General features: G+C 46.6%; 1 protein-coding gene across 1 annotated transcript; it reads left to right on the plus strand.

The window, feature by feature from the left end:
* Nucleotides 1-9,957: 9,957 nt before the first annotated feature.
* Nucleotides 9,958-19,910, plus strand: MTFMT (mitochondrial methionyl-tRNA formyltransferase). The gene is made up of 9 exons (XM_073650861.1): nucleotides 9,958-10,509; nucleotides 15,177-15,395; nucleotides 15,470-15,592; nucleotides 16,739-16,841; nucleotides 16,931-17,006; nucleotides 17,161-17,252; nucleotides 17,888-17,969; nucleotides 19,168-19,235; nucleotides 19,540-19,910. The coding sequence occupies exons 1-9, from the start codon at nucleotides 10,115-10,117 to the stop codon at nucleotides 19,735-19,737; spliced, it is 1,356 nt and encodes a 451-aa protein (XP_073506962.1). The 5' UTR covers nucleotides 9,958-10,114; the 3' UTR covers nucleotides 19,738-19,910.
* The last annotated feature ends 970 nt before the right edge of the window (nucleotides 19,911-20,880 follow it).

Consider the following 20,880-nt stretch of genomic DNA (forward strand, 5'->3'; position numbering starts at 1 on the left):
TTATTCAAAATTGCAGGCATACTGAACCAGCATGGCTACCACAGCATCTTGCAGCGGCATGCTATTCCATCCGGTTTGCGTTTAGTTGGACCATCATGCCCAACTGTTCAGACAAGTGCCTATGGGAAGCTATATAGATCAGTGTCTAGCTCATAAAGGGGGAGCCATGCCCCTCTTTATACAGAGTACAAGAAACTATAACAAAACCAAAGAAATGAGCCGGACCATAAGTTGGCATATGTACAATGTGTAAAAGAATGTTCACACTGTAGCCATTTCACAGACAAAACTCAAGAAAAAAATGAAATGCTAATTTTGTTTTTTCTTTCTTGGGTTTTGTCTGTGAAATGGCCACAGTGTGAACATGCTTCTACACATATACACATTTGTAGATTGTGAGCCCTCGCGAGAAGGGTCCTCTCTGCTCATGTACAAGGCGCTCACTCATTTTGTTCAAGAGTATTGTACTTGTTGTTTGCTATGTATACCCCCTTTTTCACATGGAATAAATGGTGCTATAATAATAAATAATAATAATATACCAACTTATGCTCCAGCTCTTCTTTGGTTTTGCTAGAGATAAAAGTTCCCTGATCTGCTAATAGGTGCGTGTCCTGCTCAGCAAGTTATCAACTAGACAACCCCTTTAAACCTCTACAAGGAGGTATGTACTGTACTTTCCCATAAAGAATTCCCATGTTTCGACCTTATAGTCTCCATCAGCAACAGCTTATGCCTGTATGGGCTATAGACTAATTCCTGGTACTAAAGCAATGGATAAAAATGTGGTCAGGTGGCAGACGTCAGAGCAGGTGAAATACTTTCACAACCGGATACATATAGGGGGCTGGAGCGGGCAGTAGACATTGCCAGAAACAATCTTGGATGAATATCGGAAATATCCAAAATGTCATTATTGTTTAGGCACTAAGCGATGTGGCATTGAACCCATTTACATATTTTTCTAGAATCATACGACAATCTGACACCTGACAAGTTCAGTTGGTGATAGATTACAAGAATTTTGGAGCTCCTATTCCTAAACAAACTTTCAGTGGTTCAAAAAGACAAAACTTTCCTTTACAATCCCTAAAAGGTGATTAAGCTTCACAGTCTTCTCGCTTTATTGCTGTAAGATGTTGATCCAGAGGCTTTGTCAGAACCACCAGCAGGAATGTGTTTTATGAGAACATTCTGTGTTCCTATGGATACTCAAATACTTACAGTTCCGTAGAAATTTAATAAGTGCGACATGATGTTCAGACAGTCTTTGGATAAAATGGAATCAAAATGTATAACATATTTCTAAATTAATGTAATCTGCTTGTAAAATATCACAGATGAAGGAATTTTTCTAGTGCCTACACCCCACTAATGACAAATGCAGTGAAACCTCTCCAAAAGACCATCTCCTTTGAAGACAGACCCCTTATCCAAACCATATTTCCTGTGAAAGATTTTCAGTTTTACCATATATTATTCATACTGGTCATTATCTATGAGAAGACCACTTTTTAATGCAATTTTGTTTGGTAATTCTCAAAGGATATAAATGAAAATTGCTAACCAAAAAGGTAAACAGGGTAGTGGTTAGTGCTGCTGATTTGTCTTACACAGTGTTGCTGTCATTGTTACATTGTCGTAAACCCTATTATTGGCACATTGATTAGTTTTCTTCTAATATGTGTTGTTCCATATTCCTGAAATTTCTAAACAAATGGAGAATATGATGCAGAAACTGAACTACAAATACCTATCATTTCACTACCTATCTGACAATATTTGTAATTCAGTAATATAGAGTAACCTAAATGCCACGCTCCTTTCTAATTAGCACAATAAATCAAAAAAGTGAATGTACTTGTTAAATAAAATTAAAGGGAATCTGTCAGTAGGATCAACCTTCCTCTTCCTAAGTTGTCCATATGGGCATGTAGGTCATAGGAAGCTGAATAAATTGATACCTGATATCTGCGATCCGATGTCTTATTCCAGAGAAATCCACGTTTTCTTATATGTAAATGAGCTGTTAAGATCTATGGGCCGGACACTGATCTGTATGAGAATCTGACTCCAGAGATTATTATAAATTAAAGGGGACGTTACCAGTGTGTGTGATATGTAACTAATACAGAACAGCAGAATATGAATGTTGTCTCATAACAAACACATTTGCTGCAGCTCTCACAGCTCTGCTATAACCCTGTCTGCCTGTGAGATGGAAACTGAGAGGAACCTGCAGATGTGTCAGGTATAATCACACACAGCTCTGCAGTGAGATCAGGAGAGCAGAGAGCGGACATCATAAATCACACTGGTAACTCCACCTTCATGTATAATAATCTCTGGAGGCAAATTCTTATACAGATCCAGTGTCCAGTCCTGAACAGCTCTTGTACATATAAGAAAAACGTGGATTTCTCTGGAATAAGACATCGGATCGCAGATATCAAGGTATCATGTTATTCAGCTTCCTATGACCTGCATGGCCATATAGACGGCTTAGGAGGGTTGATCCTACTGACAGATTCCCTTTAAAAATTAACAATGGCAGTGCCATTATGATTTGTAATAAATGCATTATTACTGTACATTTTCTTGCCTTTTTAAACCAGATACGGACACTTTTTTAATGAGCTGTTTTTACTTTTTTATTGTAAATTTTAAAGTTGTATCATATTCTTTAAACCCTTAAAGAGTAACCGTTGTTTTAGTTTTTATTTCATAAATCAAAAGTACACATGAAAATAAGCAACTTTGTAATATATCTGATCAGAGAAATCTGCTGCCAGGATTCTGTTGTCCTTCTGCGAATTGACCACTAATGGCTGCTATTATTCACGTTGCTAAATTGTGATGCAGTTCCACTCCTTACGTCTGGATTCTGTTATTGTGTTTCTGCAACTGCCCTTTACCAATATTACTAATAACAATGATTTTACCACCATTATACACAGGAGCTATGTAGCTAGTTAATAGTGTACAGGTGATACAGTGATCACTGGTGACATTATTGTCGCGCCCCTGAGGGTTCGACCGCCATAGGAATGCTGCACTTCTTTAATGGAGTGTGGTGTTCCTCCTCTGAGGTAAGGCCGGTGTAATGGTAGTGATCTAGCCTCTTGTATCCAACACCACATTCCACCAGAGGGAGCTAGTAGGCACTAGTGCTGCTCCCCTGGTTACAGGGAGACTGGGGAACACGAAGTGGTATGAACCAGTTAGTGGGTGTGGGTGGAGGAACAGTTAGTTAGTGACACTTCTAATTTCATATTTAATAGTATGCCATCTTTGATCTTGGTTCTTTTCTGGTCCTTCAAGCCTTTGATAGTTCAAACCTGGTCCTGTGTGGACCTGTCCTTCTTAGTGGTCGTACTGTGCTGTCATGAACTGTGTGCGATTGGACTTCCCTTCGGGAGCGCAGATCCTGTCTGGGCCTGCACCGGCATGGGACACAGCCCTCGTACCCCGATCTATGGGACGAGAGGAAGGTTGCAGACAAGGAATGTCTCAACCCGGCCAAGGACAAGGATCAAGAAGGCCCGGGAGCTTTAGAGTGTGGCTCCCTAGCAAATGGGTCCCGGGGAGGATGCAGACGGAGCGGAGTACGCCACCTGTCCTCGCCTACCTGATCTATTCAGAGGGATTCCGGCTGCAAGTGGGGTACCGGCCCCCGACCTCGTACTCTATGTCCAGGACGGGAAAGCTCGGTTAGGCCCTGAGGATCCCGCCGGGCGTCGGATGGAGAGGAATTGCCACCCGAGCCCTACACCTGAGAGGAGCTCAGAGGGAGACCCGGCCTATTTACACACGCACAGACGGGAAAGGGTAAAGTCTGTAGTGCAGGAACACTCTGGTGTAGGGATGCTGCCTCAGACTGGACTTCCTCGGAGGTAGTCGGACCCCCGTCCCTGGTGGCCGCAGGACTCCGCGAGGAGCAGGGAGAAGCCTTGCGCTGCTTGAGAGAACTGTGAGTAAAGCCTTGGAAGTTCACCCCTATGGCCTCTGGACTGTTCATTACGCGCCATACCACGCGACGCGGTGCCCGTACTCCCACACTATGACTCCCCCCCTTCATCCTGCTTTTGCCTGCCTTGAGGCCGCGCTCCGCCTGTGGGGAGCAGCGAGAACTTTAGCCGCCATGACACCGGGCCTCAGCGGACTGTAGCGGCGCTGGTGGCCCCATCACCAGACACCACAGGTGGCGTAGTCGACAATTACCACTCAACCCGGAAAGCCCTAACATCATTTTTAATGTGACGGCCCTGGGCACGGAACGGGTCCAGGCCACGGCTGCATCCCCCTCAACATCAGACTCGGCTCCGAGTATCCCCCATCTTCCCAGGGCAGGGCTGAGAGCGTCACATCACACACAGGAGCCCTGTAGATAGTATATGGTGTACAGGTGATACAGTGATCACCGGTGACATTATATATAGGAGCTATGTACAGCTCTGGCAAAAATTAAGAGACCACTGGACAGTTTTCTAAAAATCCCCATCTCTACATGTCTGACAGCCATTCCATTCCAGTGTCAGTTGAATTCCAACCACAGTCCACCTCATTCTACTTAATGTGCTTCTGATTAGGGGATCACCTGAACCAAATCTTATGTAACGAGGGAAAGTATAAAAAACACTGCTGTGGTCTTCACAATCCTCTTGCAATAGGACAAGCTGGATGGCAAAACAAGTGCTAGGAATAGCCCAAAAGTAATTTGAATGAAAAAATAAATTTTAACCAAGCCAAGGAGTTGAAAAGAAAAGTCTTGATGGAGAAAAAGAAGGACTCAATTCTGGCTTTACTAGCAGAGGGATACAGTGAGCGTCATGTTGCCTCCATCCTTAACCCCTTTACAACCCAAGGTGGTTTGCACGTTAATGACCGGGACAATTTTTACGATTCTGACCACTGTCACTTTATGAGGTAATTACTCTGGAACGCTTCAACGGATCCCCCTGATTCTGAGACTGATTTTTCATGACATCGTACTTCATGATTGTGGTAAAACTTCTTCGATATCACTTTTGGCGAAAATTTAGAAAATTTTGCAATTTTCAAAATTTTAATTTTTATGCCTTTAAATCAGAGAGATATGTCACACAAAATAGTTAATAAATAACATTTCCCACATGTCTACTTTACATCAGCACAATTTTGGAACCAATTTTATTTTTTATTAGGGAGCTATAAGGGTTAAAAGTTGACCAGCGATTTCTCATTTTTCCAACAAAATTTACAAAACCATTTTTTTAGGGACCACATCACATTTGAAGTCACTTTGAGGGGTCTTTATGACAGAAAATACCCAAAAGTGACACCATTCTAAAAACTGCACCCCTCAAGGTGCTCATAACCACATTAAAGAACTTTAAGAAGTTCAAGTTGTGGTTTCAAGAACCACATTTAAGAACTTCAGGTGCTTCACAGGAATTTTTGAAAAGTGGAAGAAAAAAATTAACATTTAACTTTTTCACAAAAATGTTACTTTAAACTCAATTTTTTTTATTTTTACAGGGGTAACAGGAAAAAATGGACCCCAAAATTTGTGGTGCAATTTCCCCTGAGCACGCCGATACCCCATATGTGGGGGAAAACCACTGGTTGTGCACACGGAAGAGCTCGGAAGGGAAGGAGCACCATTTGACTTTTTGAATGTAAAATTTGCTTGAATAATTAGCGGACGCCATGTTGCGTTTGGAGAGTCCCTGATGTGCCTAAACAGTGGAAACCCCCCACAAGTGACACCATTTTGGAAACTAGACCCCTCAGGGAACTTATCTAGATGTGTGGTGAGCACCTTGATCCCCAAGGTGCTTCACAGAAGTTTAGAACATTGAGCCGTAAAAATAAAATTTTCACATTTTTCCCACAAAAATGTTTTTCAGCCCCCAATTTTGCATTTTATTGCACCATGCAATTTGTTGTGCAATATCTGCTGAGTAAGCCGATACCCCATATATGGGGGAAACCACTGCTTGGGCATACGGCAGGGTTCAGAAGGGAAGGAGCACCTTTTGACTTTTTGAATGTAAAATTTGCTTGAATAATTAGCGGATGTGCCCCTGATGTGCCTAAACAGTGGAAAACCCCCACAAGTGACACCATTTTGGAAACTAGACCCCTCAGGTAACTTATCTAGATGTGTGGTGAGCACCCTGAACCCCCAAGTGCTTTACAGAAGTTTATAACATGGAGCCGTGAAAATAAAAAAATCAAACTTTTTCCATAAAAATGATGTTTTAGCCACAATTTTTTTATTTTCACAAGGGTAAGAGGAGAAAATGGACCCCAAAAACCGTTGTGCAATTTCTCCTGAGTATGTCAATACCCCATATGTGGGGAAAATACAGTGTTTGGGCGCACGGCAGAGTTCAGAAGGGAAGGAGCACTGTGTGACATTTTGAATGCAAAATTGGCTGGACTTGAGAGCACATGCCATGTCGCGTTTGGAGAGCCCCTGATGTGCCTAAATAGTGGAAGCCCCCCACAAGTGACCCCATTTTGGAAACTACGCCCCTCAAGGATTTTATCAAGGGGTATAGTGAACATTTTGAACCCAGAGGTACGACACAGAATTTGTAACATTAGGTCATCATATTGAATAAGTTGTCATTAGTCTTAAGCGCAAATGCTCGCTACTTGAGTTTTCATCGGGTACTCAGGTATGCACCTTGTATAGCGTGGCTCGAGTGACATGCTCGAGTTCGCCACCGCATGTTTCACGGTTATTAGACACCCAAAAAAAAACATGTGGGGATCGCTCGTGCATGGCAGGCAATCCCCGCTAGTTTTCTTTGGCCGCGAAGCATATGGGGCAGAGACTCGAGCATGTCACTCGAGCACCCATGATACTCAGTGCATATCCGAGCACCCGATGCAAACTCAAGTAGCGAACACTTGCGCTCAACACTAGTTACCATATCGTCATCTTTTTTATACTGGCCCCCATAAAATGCACCATATGGAATACTGGCCCCCATAAAATGCTCCATACGGAATACTGGCCCCCCCATATAACGCTCCATACGGAATACTGGCCCCCATATAACGCTCCATACGGAATACTGGCCCCCATATAACGCTCCATACAGAATACTGGCCCCCATAAAATGCTCCATACAGAATACTGGCCCCCATAAAATGCTCCATACAGAATACTGGCCCCCATAAAATGCCTCATACGGAATACTGGCCCCCATATAATGCTCCATACGGAATACTGGCCCCCATATAACGCTCCATACAGAATACTGGCCCCCATGTAATGCTCCATACAGAATACTGGCCCCCATATAACGCTCCGTACAGGATACTGGCCCCCATATAACGCTCCGTACAGGATACTGGTCCCCATATAACGCTCCGTACAGGATACTGGTCCCCTTATAACGCTCCATACAGGATACTGGCCCCCATGTAATGCTCCATACAGGCTGTTCCCCCCACATAATGCCCTATGCAGGCTGTTCCCCCCTTATAATGCCCCATGCAGGATGTCACTTGTTCCCCCCCATATAATGCCCCATGCAGGATGTCACTTGTTCCCCCCCATATAATGCCCCATGCAGGATGTCACTTATTCCCCCCCATATAATGCCCCATGCAGGATGTCACTTGTTCCCCCCCATATAATGCCCCATGCAGGATGTCACTTGTTCCCCCCCATATAATGCCCCATGCAGGATGTCACTTGTCCCCCCCATATAATTCCCCATGCAGGATGTCACTTGTCCCCCCCATATAATGCCCCATGCAGGATGTCACTTGCCCCCCACATATAATGCCCCATGCAGGATGTCCCTTTCCCCCCATATAATGCCCCATGCAGGATGTCTCCCCCCCCATATAATGCCCTATTCAGGATGTCCCTTTCCCCCACCATATAATGCCCCATGCAGGATGTCCCGTCCCCCCATATAATGCCCCATGCAGGATGTCTCCCCCCCATATAATGCCCTATTCAGGATGTCCCTTTCCCCCCCTATATAATGCCCCATGCAGGATGTCCCTTTCCCCCCCTATATAATGCTCCATGCAGGATGTCCCTTTACCCCCCATATAATGCCCCATAGAGGATGTCCCTTTCCCCCACCATATAATGCCCCATGCAGGACGTCACCCCACCATATAATGCCCCATGCCTCCATACATTAAAAAAAAAAAAAAATACTCACCTCACTCCTCCTCACCTGCTGCCCCGCTCTGCGCTGCCTGTGATTGCTCAGGGGAGGGCGCAGTGGAAAGACGTCACCGCACTCTCTGACCTGAGACGTCACAGGGAGCGCGCAGCAGGAAGACAGTATCCGGCTGCCGGGGCCCTGAACAAGCGGGGAAGAAGAAGGGCGCTGGCACCGCTCTCCTCCGCCCATAGCCCGGCGGGGTGTCCGACCGCGAGTGGGCCCCCCCGCCTGCTCAGAGCCCCAGCACTTGCCCGGGTGCTGACGCCGGCCCTGCCAGCGGGCCCCCTCTACATCCTGCACGGGGCCCACAGAGGACCCGGGGTGCACCGAAGCATTGGCCGGTGTTCCACCAGGCCAGTCCAACGCTGAAAATGTTAGTGATGCACATTGCATAACTTGTAAGACATTGGGGGCAATTTAGTAGGTATAAATGATGTAACAGGTTCCCTTTAAAGAGCTTGTCTGGTACTTTAATATTGATGGCCTATTCTTAAAATAGGCTATCAATACCAGTTCGGTGGGGTTGCGACACCTAGCACCCCCACCTATCAGCCCTTCCGGGTGCGTGCTGGATGTGCTTAGTTGTGGAGTGGAACAGTACAGGGGCGTCAACTGCATAGTGGCTGCTGCACATTACTGCAGATCCACTTCCATTAACTCAAATATGGACAGATGTGCAGTACCTGGTCACGGCCACTATACAGTTGACAAAACTGTGCTGTGTAGTACCGCACCCGATCACATCCAGACACCACTGGCGGCAGGAACAGCTGATTGGCGGAGGTATCGAGTGTCACACCCCTACTTATTTGGAATTGATAACCTATCCTAAAAATAGGGCATCAATAATAAAGTGCCAGACAACCTGTCTAACTCAGTCTCCATGGCTGCTCCAGGTGTCTGTTATTCTCTGCAGTGCTGACATCACATCAACAGCACTGCAGCCAATCAATGAGCTTAGTGGCTCTGAGCAGCTTGTGCTGTCAATTGGGCGAGTCACTGAAACCCCTTTTAAGGCCACGGTCCCACTATCAGTATTTGGTCAGTATTCAGTCAGTATTTTTTTTTAGGAGTGGGAGCCAAAACCAGGAGTGGGTGATAAATGCAGAATTGGTGACTTGTTTCTATTATAACTTTTCTCTGATTGTTCCTCACCTGGTTTTGGCTCCCACTCCTGAGAAAAAATACTGACCGAATACTGATAGTGGGGCCGTGGCCTAAAGGTGTTATCCACTACTCAGACAACCCCTTCTCAATCTCTGTTTTCCCCAGTAAAATAATAATACCAATACTCACCTCCGGTGTCGGCACTGGCTCTCCCAGGGCTCGAGTGATATGTTACACAATCCATGCGGCCAATCTGCACTGGCTTCACTCTCCTCTCCTTCGAACAAATCAAGACATCAGGAGGAAGTTAGGGCTGCTGCTGCCCTCTTACTTCCTCCGGATGTCAATTATGTCTGAAGGAGAGTGAAGCCAGCACTGAATGGCTGCAGGGATCGCATGACATAATGTCACGCGAGCCCTGGGAGAGCCAGTGCTGACACCGCTGGAATGGCGCCAGAGGGTAGTATTGGTGCTATTACTTTACTGAGGGAAAAAAAGGGGATTGGAAAGTGTCTGTCCAAGTAGTGTATAACACCTTTAATGATAAATAAGTGCGGCTTTTAAAGGACTGAAATAAAAATGGCTGATCATAAAACAAAAGCTCAATCATTCACTAGCAATTCCCGAACATGACCACTGGGGAGCGCCTCTCAGCTTCTCCTATTCAGTAGCCGTCACTGCTAGGAACCTTACTGCCGCTGCAGTTCCTGCCGGAAACGTTTCGCCCGCGCACGGCACAGTAAACATGGCTGCGCCCAGGGGATGCGGCGACACGGAAGGTTGAAGGGACTTTCTATGTGAATGTAGGGAGAAAACACGGGATTATGGGCTTCTACCTCCCGCCCTGGAGAGCGCTGTCCCGGCTGCAGCACGTCCGGACCTCCAGGACTCACATATGGGGACAAGTGAATGGTTGTGTGATAAGCGGAGGGGACACGGAGGGTCCGCCTGTGGTACTGGGAGATGGAGCGTCGTGGAGATGTGACCGGCAGAAGTTCTCAGCATTGGCCGGTGAGCAGCCCCGAGCACTGAGCCCATGTACACACTATGGACGGCTCCTGCAGGGCACTGGCCCCGGTCACGTGAGGCTGTACAGCTATGGCCGCGGGCCGTCAATCAGTGACGTCTCCTGTGGTCGGACACGCCCCCCGTGGAACGTCATGTTCTTTGGAACTGATGAATTTGCTTTGGAAAGTCTGAAGATCCTGAACAAGTGCAGGTACAGAGACGGCAATACCAGGGTCAGGGCAGGTACAGAGGCGGCTAGACCGGGGTCAGGGCGGGTACAGAGACGGCTAGACCGGGGTCAGGGCGGGTACAGAGGCGGCTAGACCGGGGTCAGGGCGGGTACAGGGGCGGCTAGACCGGGGTCAGGGCGGGTACAGAGGCGGCTAGACCGGGGTCAGGGCGGGTACAGAGGCGGCTAGACCGGGGTCAGGGCGGGTACAGAGGCGGCTAGACCGGGGTCAGGGCCGGTACAGAGGCGGCTAGACCGGGGTCAGGGCGGGTACAGAGGCGGCTAGACCGGGGTCAGGGCGGGTACAGAGGCGGCTAGACCGGGGTCAGGGCGGGTACAGAGGCGGCTAGACCGGGGTCAGGGCGGGTACAGAGACGGCTAGACCGGGGTCAGGGCGGGTACAGAGACGGCTAGACCGGGGTCGGCGCGGGTACAGAGGCGGCTAGACCGGGGTCGGCGCGGGTACAGAGGCGGCTAGACCGGGGTCAGGGCGGGTACAGGGGCGGCTAGACCGGGGTCAGGGCGGGTACAGAGGCGGCTAGACCGGGGTCAGGGCGGGTACAGGGGCGGCTAGACCGGGGTCGGCGCTGGTACAGAGACGGCTATACCGGGGTCGGCGCGAGTACAGAGGCGGCTAGACCGGGGTCAGGGCGGGTACAGGGGCGGCTAGACCGGGGTCAGGGCGGGTACAGGGGCGGCTAGGCCGGGGTCGGCACGGGTACAGGGGCGGCTAGACCGGGGTCAGGGCGGGTACAGGGGCGGCTAGACCGGGGTCAGGGCGGGTACAGAGACGGCTATACCGGGGTCGGCGCGGGTACAGAGGCGGCTAGACCGGGGTCAGGGCGGGTACAGAGACGGCTAGACCGGGGTCAGGGCGGGTACAGAGACGGCTAGACCGGGGTCAGGGCGGGTACAGAGGCGGCTAGACCGGGGTCAGGGCGGGTACAGAGGCGGCTATACCGGGGTCAGGGCGGGTACAGAGGCGGCTATACCGGGGTCAGGGCGGGTACAGAGGCGGCTAGACCGGGGTCAGGGCGGGTACAGAGGCGGCTAGGCCGGGGTCAGGGCGGGTACAGAGGCGGCTAGGCCGGGGTCAGGGCGGGTACAGAGGCGGCTAGGCCGGGGTCAGGGCGGGTACAGAGGCGGCTAGACCGGGGTCAGGGCGGGTACAGAGGCGGGTAGGCCGGGGTCGGCGCGGGTACAGGGGCGGCTAGACCGGGGTCGGTGTAGCGCTAATAATGTGAAACCTCTTTATGTACATACACCCCAGCAAGAATGCAAGGAGGGCCCTTCCTTGTGATATTGATGACATCCCCCTCCACCGCTCTGCACCTGATGTAATAAACAGTCAGCAGAGCAGAACGACTGTAATGTCTGGGGCTGAGAACTGCAACTTTGCTCCTATTCATTTCTATATGATTTAACCTATTTGGCCTTACATGTAACCAGTAATCAATATAAATCATGAATAATCCGATATGTAGAAATAAATCTTTCTTATCAAGTATCAGAAAACATCTTTCTATATTAATTATACACAAAACATTAAAAGATCAATACAATAAAATTGGGAGAGAGTTTACAGAATAAATTCTGGTGATCAATAATATATTTAATAGAGAAATCCATTATACTCTCTAGATTTTGCCATAATTCATGTGTGGCATACAAGCAATAATAACTCAGTAACATAGTAACAGCCATGGGAGAATATTTCACTACCAATATAACTCTATTACAGACAGTGCAGCCATTGTCTATGGCAGGGGTCTCAAACACGCGGCCCGTGGGCCGCATGCGGCCCTTCAGGCTGCTTCATGCGGCCCGCAGGCACCATCGACCCCGATCGCAGCCCGGTCCAGGAGCTGCCGGCAGCTGCGCTTCAGTTCAGTGTATTGCCGCGCAGAGACCGGCTCTCTGCACAGCAATACCAGTGTCAGCCTCCGGCCTATCAGAGTCCAGCAGCTGATGTCTGCGTCCCAGCGCAGCAGCGTATGATGTCACTGACACGCACAGATGTCAGCTGCTGGCCTCTGATAGGCCGGCTGCTGCCACTGGTATTGCTGTGCAGAGAGCCGGTCTCTGCGCGGCAATACATTGAACTGAAGCGCAGCTGCCGGCAGCTCCTGGACCGGGCCGCGATCGAGGGTCTATGGTGCCTGCGGGCCACAGGTGCAGAAAGGACGCTGAGGGAACAGGTGAGAAGAATCTTTTTTTTTTTTCTCTTGTATGTGTAGAATGGCACAAGGGACAGTCCTCAAACATGGGGACCAGGCTGGGGACAGTCCTCAAACATGGGGACAATCCTCAAACATGGAGACCAGGCTGGGGACAGTCCTCAAACATGGGGACCAGGCTGGGGACAGTCCTCAAACATGGGGACCAGGCTGGGGACAGTCCTCAAACATGGGGACCAGGCTGGGGACAGTCCTCAAACATGGGGACCAGGCTGGGGACAGTCCTCAAACATGGGGACCAGGCTGGGGACAGTCCTCAAACATGGGGACCAGGCTGGGGACAGTCCTCAAACATGGGGACCAGGCTGGGGACAGTCTTCAGACATGGGGACCAGGCTGGGGACAGTCCTCAGACATGGGGACCAGGCTGGGGACAGTCCTCAAACATGGGGACCAGGCTGGGGACAGCCCTCAAACATGGGGACCAGGCTGGGGACAGCCCTCAAACATGGGGACCAGGCTGGGGACAGCCCTCAAACATGGGGACCAGGCTGGGGACAGTCCTGAAACATGGGGACCAGGCTGGGGACAGTCCTAGAAGATGGGGACCAGGATGGGGCATTACTGCAAGATGAGGACATATCTACAATATGGGGCCCAGTATGGAATATTACGACAAGATGGGGACAAAGATAGGGGACATTATAAGATGCAGACCAGGGTGGGGCACATTACTACAAGATTTTGGCAGAAAAACTTCTAAATAAAGCATGAAAAAATATTTTGCCACTAAAAATGCTGCTTTATATCTAAACTAAAGTAAACAAAAAAAGTGCATGTTTTATTATCGCCACATCCATAACGACCCAAGCGATAAAAAATAAAACAGCAAAAATGTTCAAAAGGTGTATAGAAAAAAAAATGGTATCACTAAAAATGTCACTTTGTCCTGCAAAGAATTCGGCCCCCCAAATTATTTTTTTTTCCGTGTGCAGCCCATATACCCAGCCGAGTTTGAGACCCCTGGTCTATGGGATCCCGATAATACTTCACATCTATGACAATGGGAATCAATATCAAATACAACTCCCCCTAGTGGGGTTCCTGGCATAGTGCAGGTACAAAGTCAGGATAGAAAGTTTTTTGCATGATAAAAAGATAGTGGTGAAATATATGGTGACGTTAGAAAAAACTATAAATACTGTCCCAAGAGAGTAACAGATATTCCCTGATAAGGAAGTCATCCCATTATAGGAGTGAGGGTTGATTATATAGTTGGTGCCATCAGAAATTATGTTTTTGATACTTGGTGAGAAAGAGTCATTTTTACATGTCGGATTATTCATTCCTATATGAGCTGCAGCACCTAAGAACGATCGTCACAAAGTAAAGTGAACAGCGCTGTTCTGTTAGACTTTGTTTACGTCAGGTTGGGGGTCCCGGGTGTCGGACCCTCACTGTTGTGATATTGATAATCTATTTTAATGATCAGTCGTCCATATCACAAGGCCAGAAAATCCCAATTTTTATGCAGTTTTTGTATCTATTGATACAGTAGTCAAATTTAAAGGGGTTATCTGGACTCACAAGAAAAGCCTGCAGTCACAGTGATTCCCATGTACCACTTGTGGGTGAACGGCCATATGACCGTATATATGCGATTTACTATTTTCACCCGGCTTCTTTCAATAGAAGATGATTGAGAGATGTGCAGGGGTCTAGTTGCTACTTGACCACAGGTATGTATATTGTGACCGACCTCTCGCACAGGGGAATATAGTGGAATCATGTCGACTGCAGAGTTTTCTTATGAGACTGGACAACCTCTTTAAGTTTGACCACTGTATCAAAAAATTCCCTGGTTACAAAAAAAATAAAATAATAAAAAATGTTTCAAGATGTGGAATTTTCAATCAAGAAAATCTAGGTGTTAGGCTATGTGCCCACGTTGCATTTATGAAGCAGAAAATTTCTGCTTCATTTCTGCGAGTCCTCTCCCGGAAAAACGCATGCGGAATTCCGCACGCGTTTATCGCGCATTTTTCGCGCGTTTATCACGCGTTTTCCACATGCGGAATTGCCTTGCGTTTTTTATGCATTGGACAAAGGCAATTCTGCTTGCGGAAACGCAAAATTAAATGACATGCTGCGGATTTTTGAACGCAGCATAAACGCTGCGGAAAAATCCGCAGCATGTGCATAGAACTTGCGGAATCCCATTGGGGACCATGGGGTGCGGATTAACAAGCGTTTTCGCTGCGGAAATTCCGCATCAAAAACGCTACGTGGGCACGCAGCCTTAATAGAACTGCAAAATCTGCATCTGTAACTTGGGAATTGCAGCAGATTTCACCCCTGTGACATTAAAAGGTAAAATCTGCAACTATCAAAATAATGTATATCTGTATTAAGTGAATAGAGTATATGTGGTGTCACTAATCTGCTACTCTCTCATGTCCATGTCTTGTATAGGCAAAGCAGCAAGGCAGAAGAGCAAGTAGTGGGGAGACTAGAGGTGGTCTCTCTGCCCTCCTTATTGCCAAAAGGTCTTCCGGTGACGAATTACGCCTCAGACGAGGGGATTCCGTTCCATGAATGGCCAGACATTGGCGTCTGTGACCAGTTCGATGTCGGCGTGGTGGCATCATTTGGGCGACTCCTCAGTGAAGATCTCATTTTAAAATTTCCATAGTAGGTAAATTCCAGTGGTGTATGAAGCGGATGAATCGGCGGGAACGTTTCCTCACGCTTCCATTTTATTGTAGTGGGATCCTGAATGTACACCCCAGCCTCCTTCCCCGGTGGCGAGGGCCAGCTCCCTTAATCCATACAGTACTCAATGGAGATGAGAAGACGGGAGTCACCATCATGCAGATCAGACCAAAGAGGTATAGAACAGAAGCACCGCACTACAGATGTGTGTATGAGGGAGAAGCCAATGGTGGCGGAAGCTTCTTTCCTGCTATATAATGTCTACTCCTGTTCTGTTATACACAGAGGAGAATAAGCAATACTTTAAGGGGTACTCCGGGCAGATGAAAAAATTATTCTACAGGCCATGCCTTCATAAACTATAAAGTTAACATGAAAAACAAACTATAAAGTTATCTTTAATCACAGCATGCACTAGTTTCTTTTGTAAATTGGATGAGACTCTCCCATTCAAGTCTATGGGAGCACAAAAATCGGATGCAGTATGGAGCTACAGTGCAGCATCCGATGTGTACAGATACATTACAATTCTGTGACATAGGAAACTGTTAATGGTCTTATAAATGATTAAGTCGCTGCTGTAAAAAAAAAAAAAAACAACAGAAAAATGGACTGCACACGGAAAAAAATCATCCTACTTTTCTGGATGAAACAGACCTACTTTTTTATACACGTGTGAACCTACCTTAAGATCATAGCTCACTCTTATTGACTTGAGCAGCACTATAAAGCACAGATGAATGTATAGTGTTGTGTTAACTTACTGGGCGTCAGGATGGACAATATTATGGAGAAATTTAGGAAACTCCCTCTGAGTTTTTCCATTTGTGCCTTTCCCATGAGATGATGACCTGTCATCTGAATGGGTCAGATCAGCCAACAACTTTTGTTCCTCACTCCATAAGCATGCACATCTTTATTACAATAGGAAAGTGGACATAAGCCTTGTGGGATGAAAGGTTAACAGATTCCCTTACCATATTTTTTTGGAGGGGGGGACGGTTGGAAGACCCCCATACATATATGAACAGCTAATACCACAACCAACATTTATGGATTATATTATGGGTTTAGCATAAATGTCAAGTGGTAAAACACCACCATCTGATCTTTCATGGGGAGACGCTGGTGCGGGCTGCAGAGGGACTGTCCAGCACCCAAATCATTCTGGGGCAGACGCTCCTTGGCTGCCATGCTCTTGCCTTTTGTAAATGTATCATCCTGCAGGTACTAGAACTTCTCCACAATAATGGGATTAGAAGCACAGTTTACGCTTTCAGCTTGGGACTTTCTATTGGTAACTGATTCCTTTTCTCCTTTAGGTTTGATGTGGGCCCTATAGTGATGCAGGAGACCTTTCCTGTTCCTCCCAAGTGCACCTCTAAGGAGCTGGAAGCTGTGCTGTCCAAGCAGGGGGCTGAAATGGTAAAGGGTAAATGACATCTTGCCAAGCTGCGTTCTAGAGTCCAATCCACACACCTGGGTGTCATTTTCATTGTTTTCTTCTCTCCCAGCTTATATCAGTTTTGAAAGACTTACCTGAACGTCTAAGAACCGCCACCGAGCAACCAAAAGACGGAGCAACGTTTGGTGAGTTCTTGTCAGAAGTCTGTTACTATCCTTTGTGCTTATGAAGATGACATTCTGCACATATACATATAATTTGTCTAGTAAGGAGCCTTACAGACTGGATAAAGGCCTATGACAATGCTGGAAGATGTGATTGCTCTGACTTTTTGTTTAGCTCCCAAGGTAAATGTGGCCATGAGCTGTATCAAGTGGGCAGAACAAACTCCAGAACAGATCATCCGTCTAGAACGCGCCATTGGATTTGCGGTAAACAGTTGATAGTATTATTTTATTGGGGCTGGGATTGCACACCATGTTTTATAACCTGTCCATAAGAAAAGTCATAAAGCTGCAGATTTTTGCTGGATGTTTCCAATATTCTTTTCTGCTAGAACATTAGAGAAGTGACAAATCTGTCCTAGGACTTGGTAGTGGGGTTCCTTCATTTTGACATCAAGAATATTTAGGTGTTTAGACTTTTACTTTAGGCTAATGGAGAGTAGCCGTTTGCTTTTTGATTACTTTGGTGTTTTTTCCCTTTTCTAATATATTTCAGTATTTTTGATGGTAATAATATTGTACATTACATTGACATTCTTGCTGTTAAAAAGACCAGACATACCCTGATATTATGCTCTGTTCACACTGACATTGTGGCTGCTGTTTATAACTATAGATCCAAGCAGTGTTTAACTGGCTCCATTAGGTCATGATGAGATTCTGTCATGTTGATTGACTCCTGATGGAAAACCCTAGTGTAAGTGTGAACATGGCCAAATCAAAGGGATATAATCAGCTGTCGCTGCTCTACTGAGAACTGAAGACATTATGCTAGTGTGATCAGAGCCTGAACATAAAATAGAGTTCTCATTAATCCGACCGAAGCCTCTGATTTCTTCCAGATGCCACTACAGACTGTATGGATGGGAGCACCTATTAAACTGCTTGACTTTGTAAAAGTTCCAGATGCCATAATCGCTTCAGGTCCGTCTCTACTGCATGAAATATACAAGCAGTGTTACCCCTTGTGCATGAAGATATTGCCGTTTGGATCAATGAGGATGATCATTTGCACTAAATGCAGATTAAAAAATAACAATTGTTTGTTTCTGGTGTAATACAGTGGCCAAAATACTGCCACCATGTGGTTGGATGACTGCATCACACACTAAGGCATTTATATATCTGGGCCAGTAAAAAGAAACTGGACCAGGGGTGGACATATCATTGCTGCAACCTGTGCGGCCGCACATGGGCCCAAGACATGAGGGGGCCAATTTCTACCTCCAAAGCTGGTGAAATTCTGCTTTTTTAGGAGCTCTTGGGCTGCAAAGGGCCCATATATTGTTTTTGCACAGGGGCCCTATTCTGTCTGCCAGCCAGTGGACTGGGCACCTAATTGTTTATACTGTAGAGGATGCAGTAGCCGACACTTAAAGGGAACCTGTCACCAGAAATAACGTTATCAACCTGCAGATATGCGGTTAATCTGAAGGTTAACAGCGTTCTTATGCTGCCCGGCGCCTGCACGCAGCCGAATGCAGCAGGGAGAAAATTAACTTTATTCTTCTCGCCAGCATTCAGTTTGTCATATGGCGGGGGCGGTGCCAGTTCAGTGACCGATCTCTAAGTATAGAGAGCGACGGCTGTTACTGTGCCCCCTGACTGACAGCCGGCCCCAATGCCGAGGGAGTGTCAGGGCTGGAGGCGCAGTTACAGCAGCCACTCTCTATACTCAGAGCGGGCAGCACCAGGCAGGCAGAAGGAGGGTATCTCATCCAAACTCACTCTACTGTGCCCTGCACGCAGCACTGTGGCAGCAAGTGGCTTCCGCTACACTAAACTGCACGTATGGCCGGCGGCTCTGGCTGCATTCACAACCCACATTGCAGCGCTCTACAGAAATGTACAGCGTGATGTGGGCAGTACCAAGCTAGGAGGGTGGTGGTCACCATCTTCTGGGCACACCTATTCTTGGTGCACATTGTACAGGGACGGTACAGTGCGATGTGGGCGCTAGTAAGCACAAATTGGGCCCATTCCAGGGTATTTTTTGTATTTAAAATAACTGATGCCTTTTCATTACAACTAATATATAATATATATATTGCAGTCCACGTCCTGGGATGATCAATCTACTGGTATATCATAATTTTCCAGTCTTTTCTTTTTTTTTTTGTAGATTTTTCCAGAATCCCAGGCTCAATTCAATATCTTGCTGCACCACAGATGATGGTTGTACGTTGTAAGGTGGGCATCATAAAATATTTGGTTTGATTGCATTCATCTTTTGTTTAGCTTTGAATTTCCTACATGTAGATACAGATGCGGCAGAGCTGATTCTGTTGTGTGACGCTATGGACCCTCATTGTTGCTTACTAAATGAAAGATTTCCACCCATCAGTCTGCAGTCCTATGTAACACATAAGATGTCCCCTATGCTAAACTCAGCTCTGCTACATCTAAACACTGTAGTCCATATAGAGAAGTATTTTCTTAGAAAAATCTACAGGAAAAAATTTCTAATCTGGTATATTTTTTGTGTGTGTGGCAGGATGGCTGGGTGGGTGTCAGGACTGTAAAACTCAGAAAGAAGCTGTCGGCGAAGGATTTTTATAATGGTTACCTGCACCGCTGGTTTGTGAAGACATCGGATATTCCATTGGAGGAGTGTCGCTTCTACACGCTTCATCTTCCACCAAAGACGAAGACTCCAAAGAGATCTCTATCTGCTAGAAACATGGGCTGCTAGCACAGCCACAGCGATGACGAGTGAAACTACAAGGACTCATCTTTTCCAGTTCATCAGAGGAATAGCCAATATAATAACTTCAAAGCCTGGACAACTTTGGCCTAAAACAAAAAACTTTGTAATTATGTAAAAATATCTGAAAATAAAAATTTGAACAATTCAATGATTATAAAGTCTATTGCTTGAAATATATTTGAGCAGGATCTGTGCGGACGGGGACCACTTGCCGACTGTGGTAGTGACACACAGCCCGAGCACAGATTGCAGTATCCCGATGCTTCATTGGACCATAATGAGAATATAGCCACATTGGGGCCCAGAAGTTGCAAAACATCCAACTCTGCTACATTTCTTGTGCTTTGATGGTTGGGATGCAATCACATTGTCTTTCATTATGTGATGAAGCACTACCATACTACAATCCAAAGATGCTTTGTACCCCCAGCCGATTCCATTCTCAACTTTTAATTGCCCAGTGCTGTCTGTCTGCTAAACTTCACTCAGATAAAGCTGCCTTGTTGGCAGAAGTCCAGCCAAGCAGTAGCCACTGCTAACAGTGATTGGCTGCAGTGGGCATGAACAACAGCTTTAGCCAATGTAAAGCACAGACTGACTAGGCATTAAAAGTGTAAGGTATTTTTTGTTACAGTTGAAAATGGTAAAAAGTTATGTGAAGCCATTCCCTGGCCTTAGAATATTTTAAAGGGGGTTATCCGGTCATTTGCTAAAAGTCTGCTATGGCCTCGATTCATCAAGACAGGCGATGTTCACACCAGTCTTGATGCTGCAGTCAGACGCTCTTGATTCATTAAAGGGGTTTTCCCACGAACAAGAGTTAATTTTAATCAATAGATGTTGGAATAATAAGTTCCACAATTTAATGTATTTAAATAAAATGTCCCTGTACTGAGATAATGTTATAAATGTGCCCCTGCTGTGTACTGTGTAATGGCTGTGTCTGACCGTGCAGGAACATGGTCTGATCATACCACATCTCCTGGGCAGGGGAAGAAGCAAGAAAGTATACAGACAGGGCAGCAAGGGGTCATAGTGGATTCTTTTTGTGAGATAAAACATTTTTAAAAACAGGCAGAGAAATGTTTTATCTCACAAAAAGAATCATTTGTGATCCCCTGCTGTCCT

This window comes from Phyllobates terribilis, unplaced genomic scaffold (assembly GCF_046119375.1).
Source record: "Phyllobates terribilis strain yellow unplaced genomic scaffold, ASM4611937v1 Scaffold_11__3_contigs__length_659146591, whole genome shotgun sequence".
Taxonomy (NCBI): domain Eukaryota; kingdom Metazoa; phylum Chordata; class Amphibia; order Anura; family Dendrobatidae; genus Phyllobates; species Phyllobates terribilis.

What these genes read in the sequence shown, in the direction of transcription:
- MTFMT (XM_073650861.1), top strand. Translation starts at nt 10,115, where the DNA reads ATGGGCTTCTACCTCCCGCCCTGGAGAGCGCTGTCCCGGCTGCAGCAC. An exon ending in AAGATCCTGAACAAGTGCAG is followed by an intron (nt 10,510 to 15,176) that starts GTACAGAGACGG and finishes TGTCTTGTATAG; the next exon opens with GCAAAGCAGCAAGGCAGAAG. An exon ending in CTCATTTTAAAATTTCCATA is followed by an intron (nt 15,396 to 15,469) that starts GTAGGTAAATTC and finishes ATTTTATTGTAG; the next exon opens with TGGGATCCTGAATGTACACC.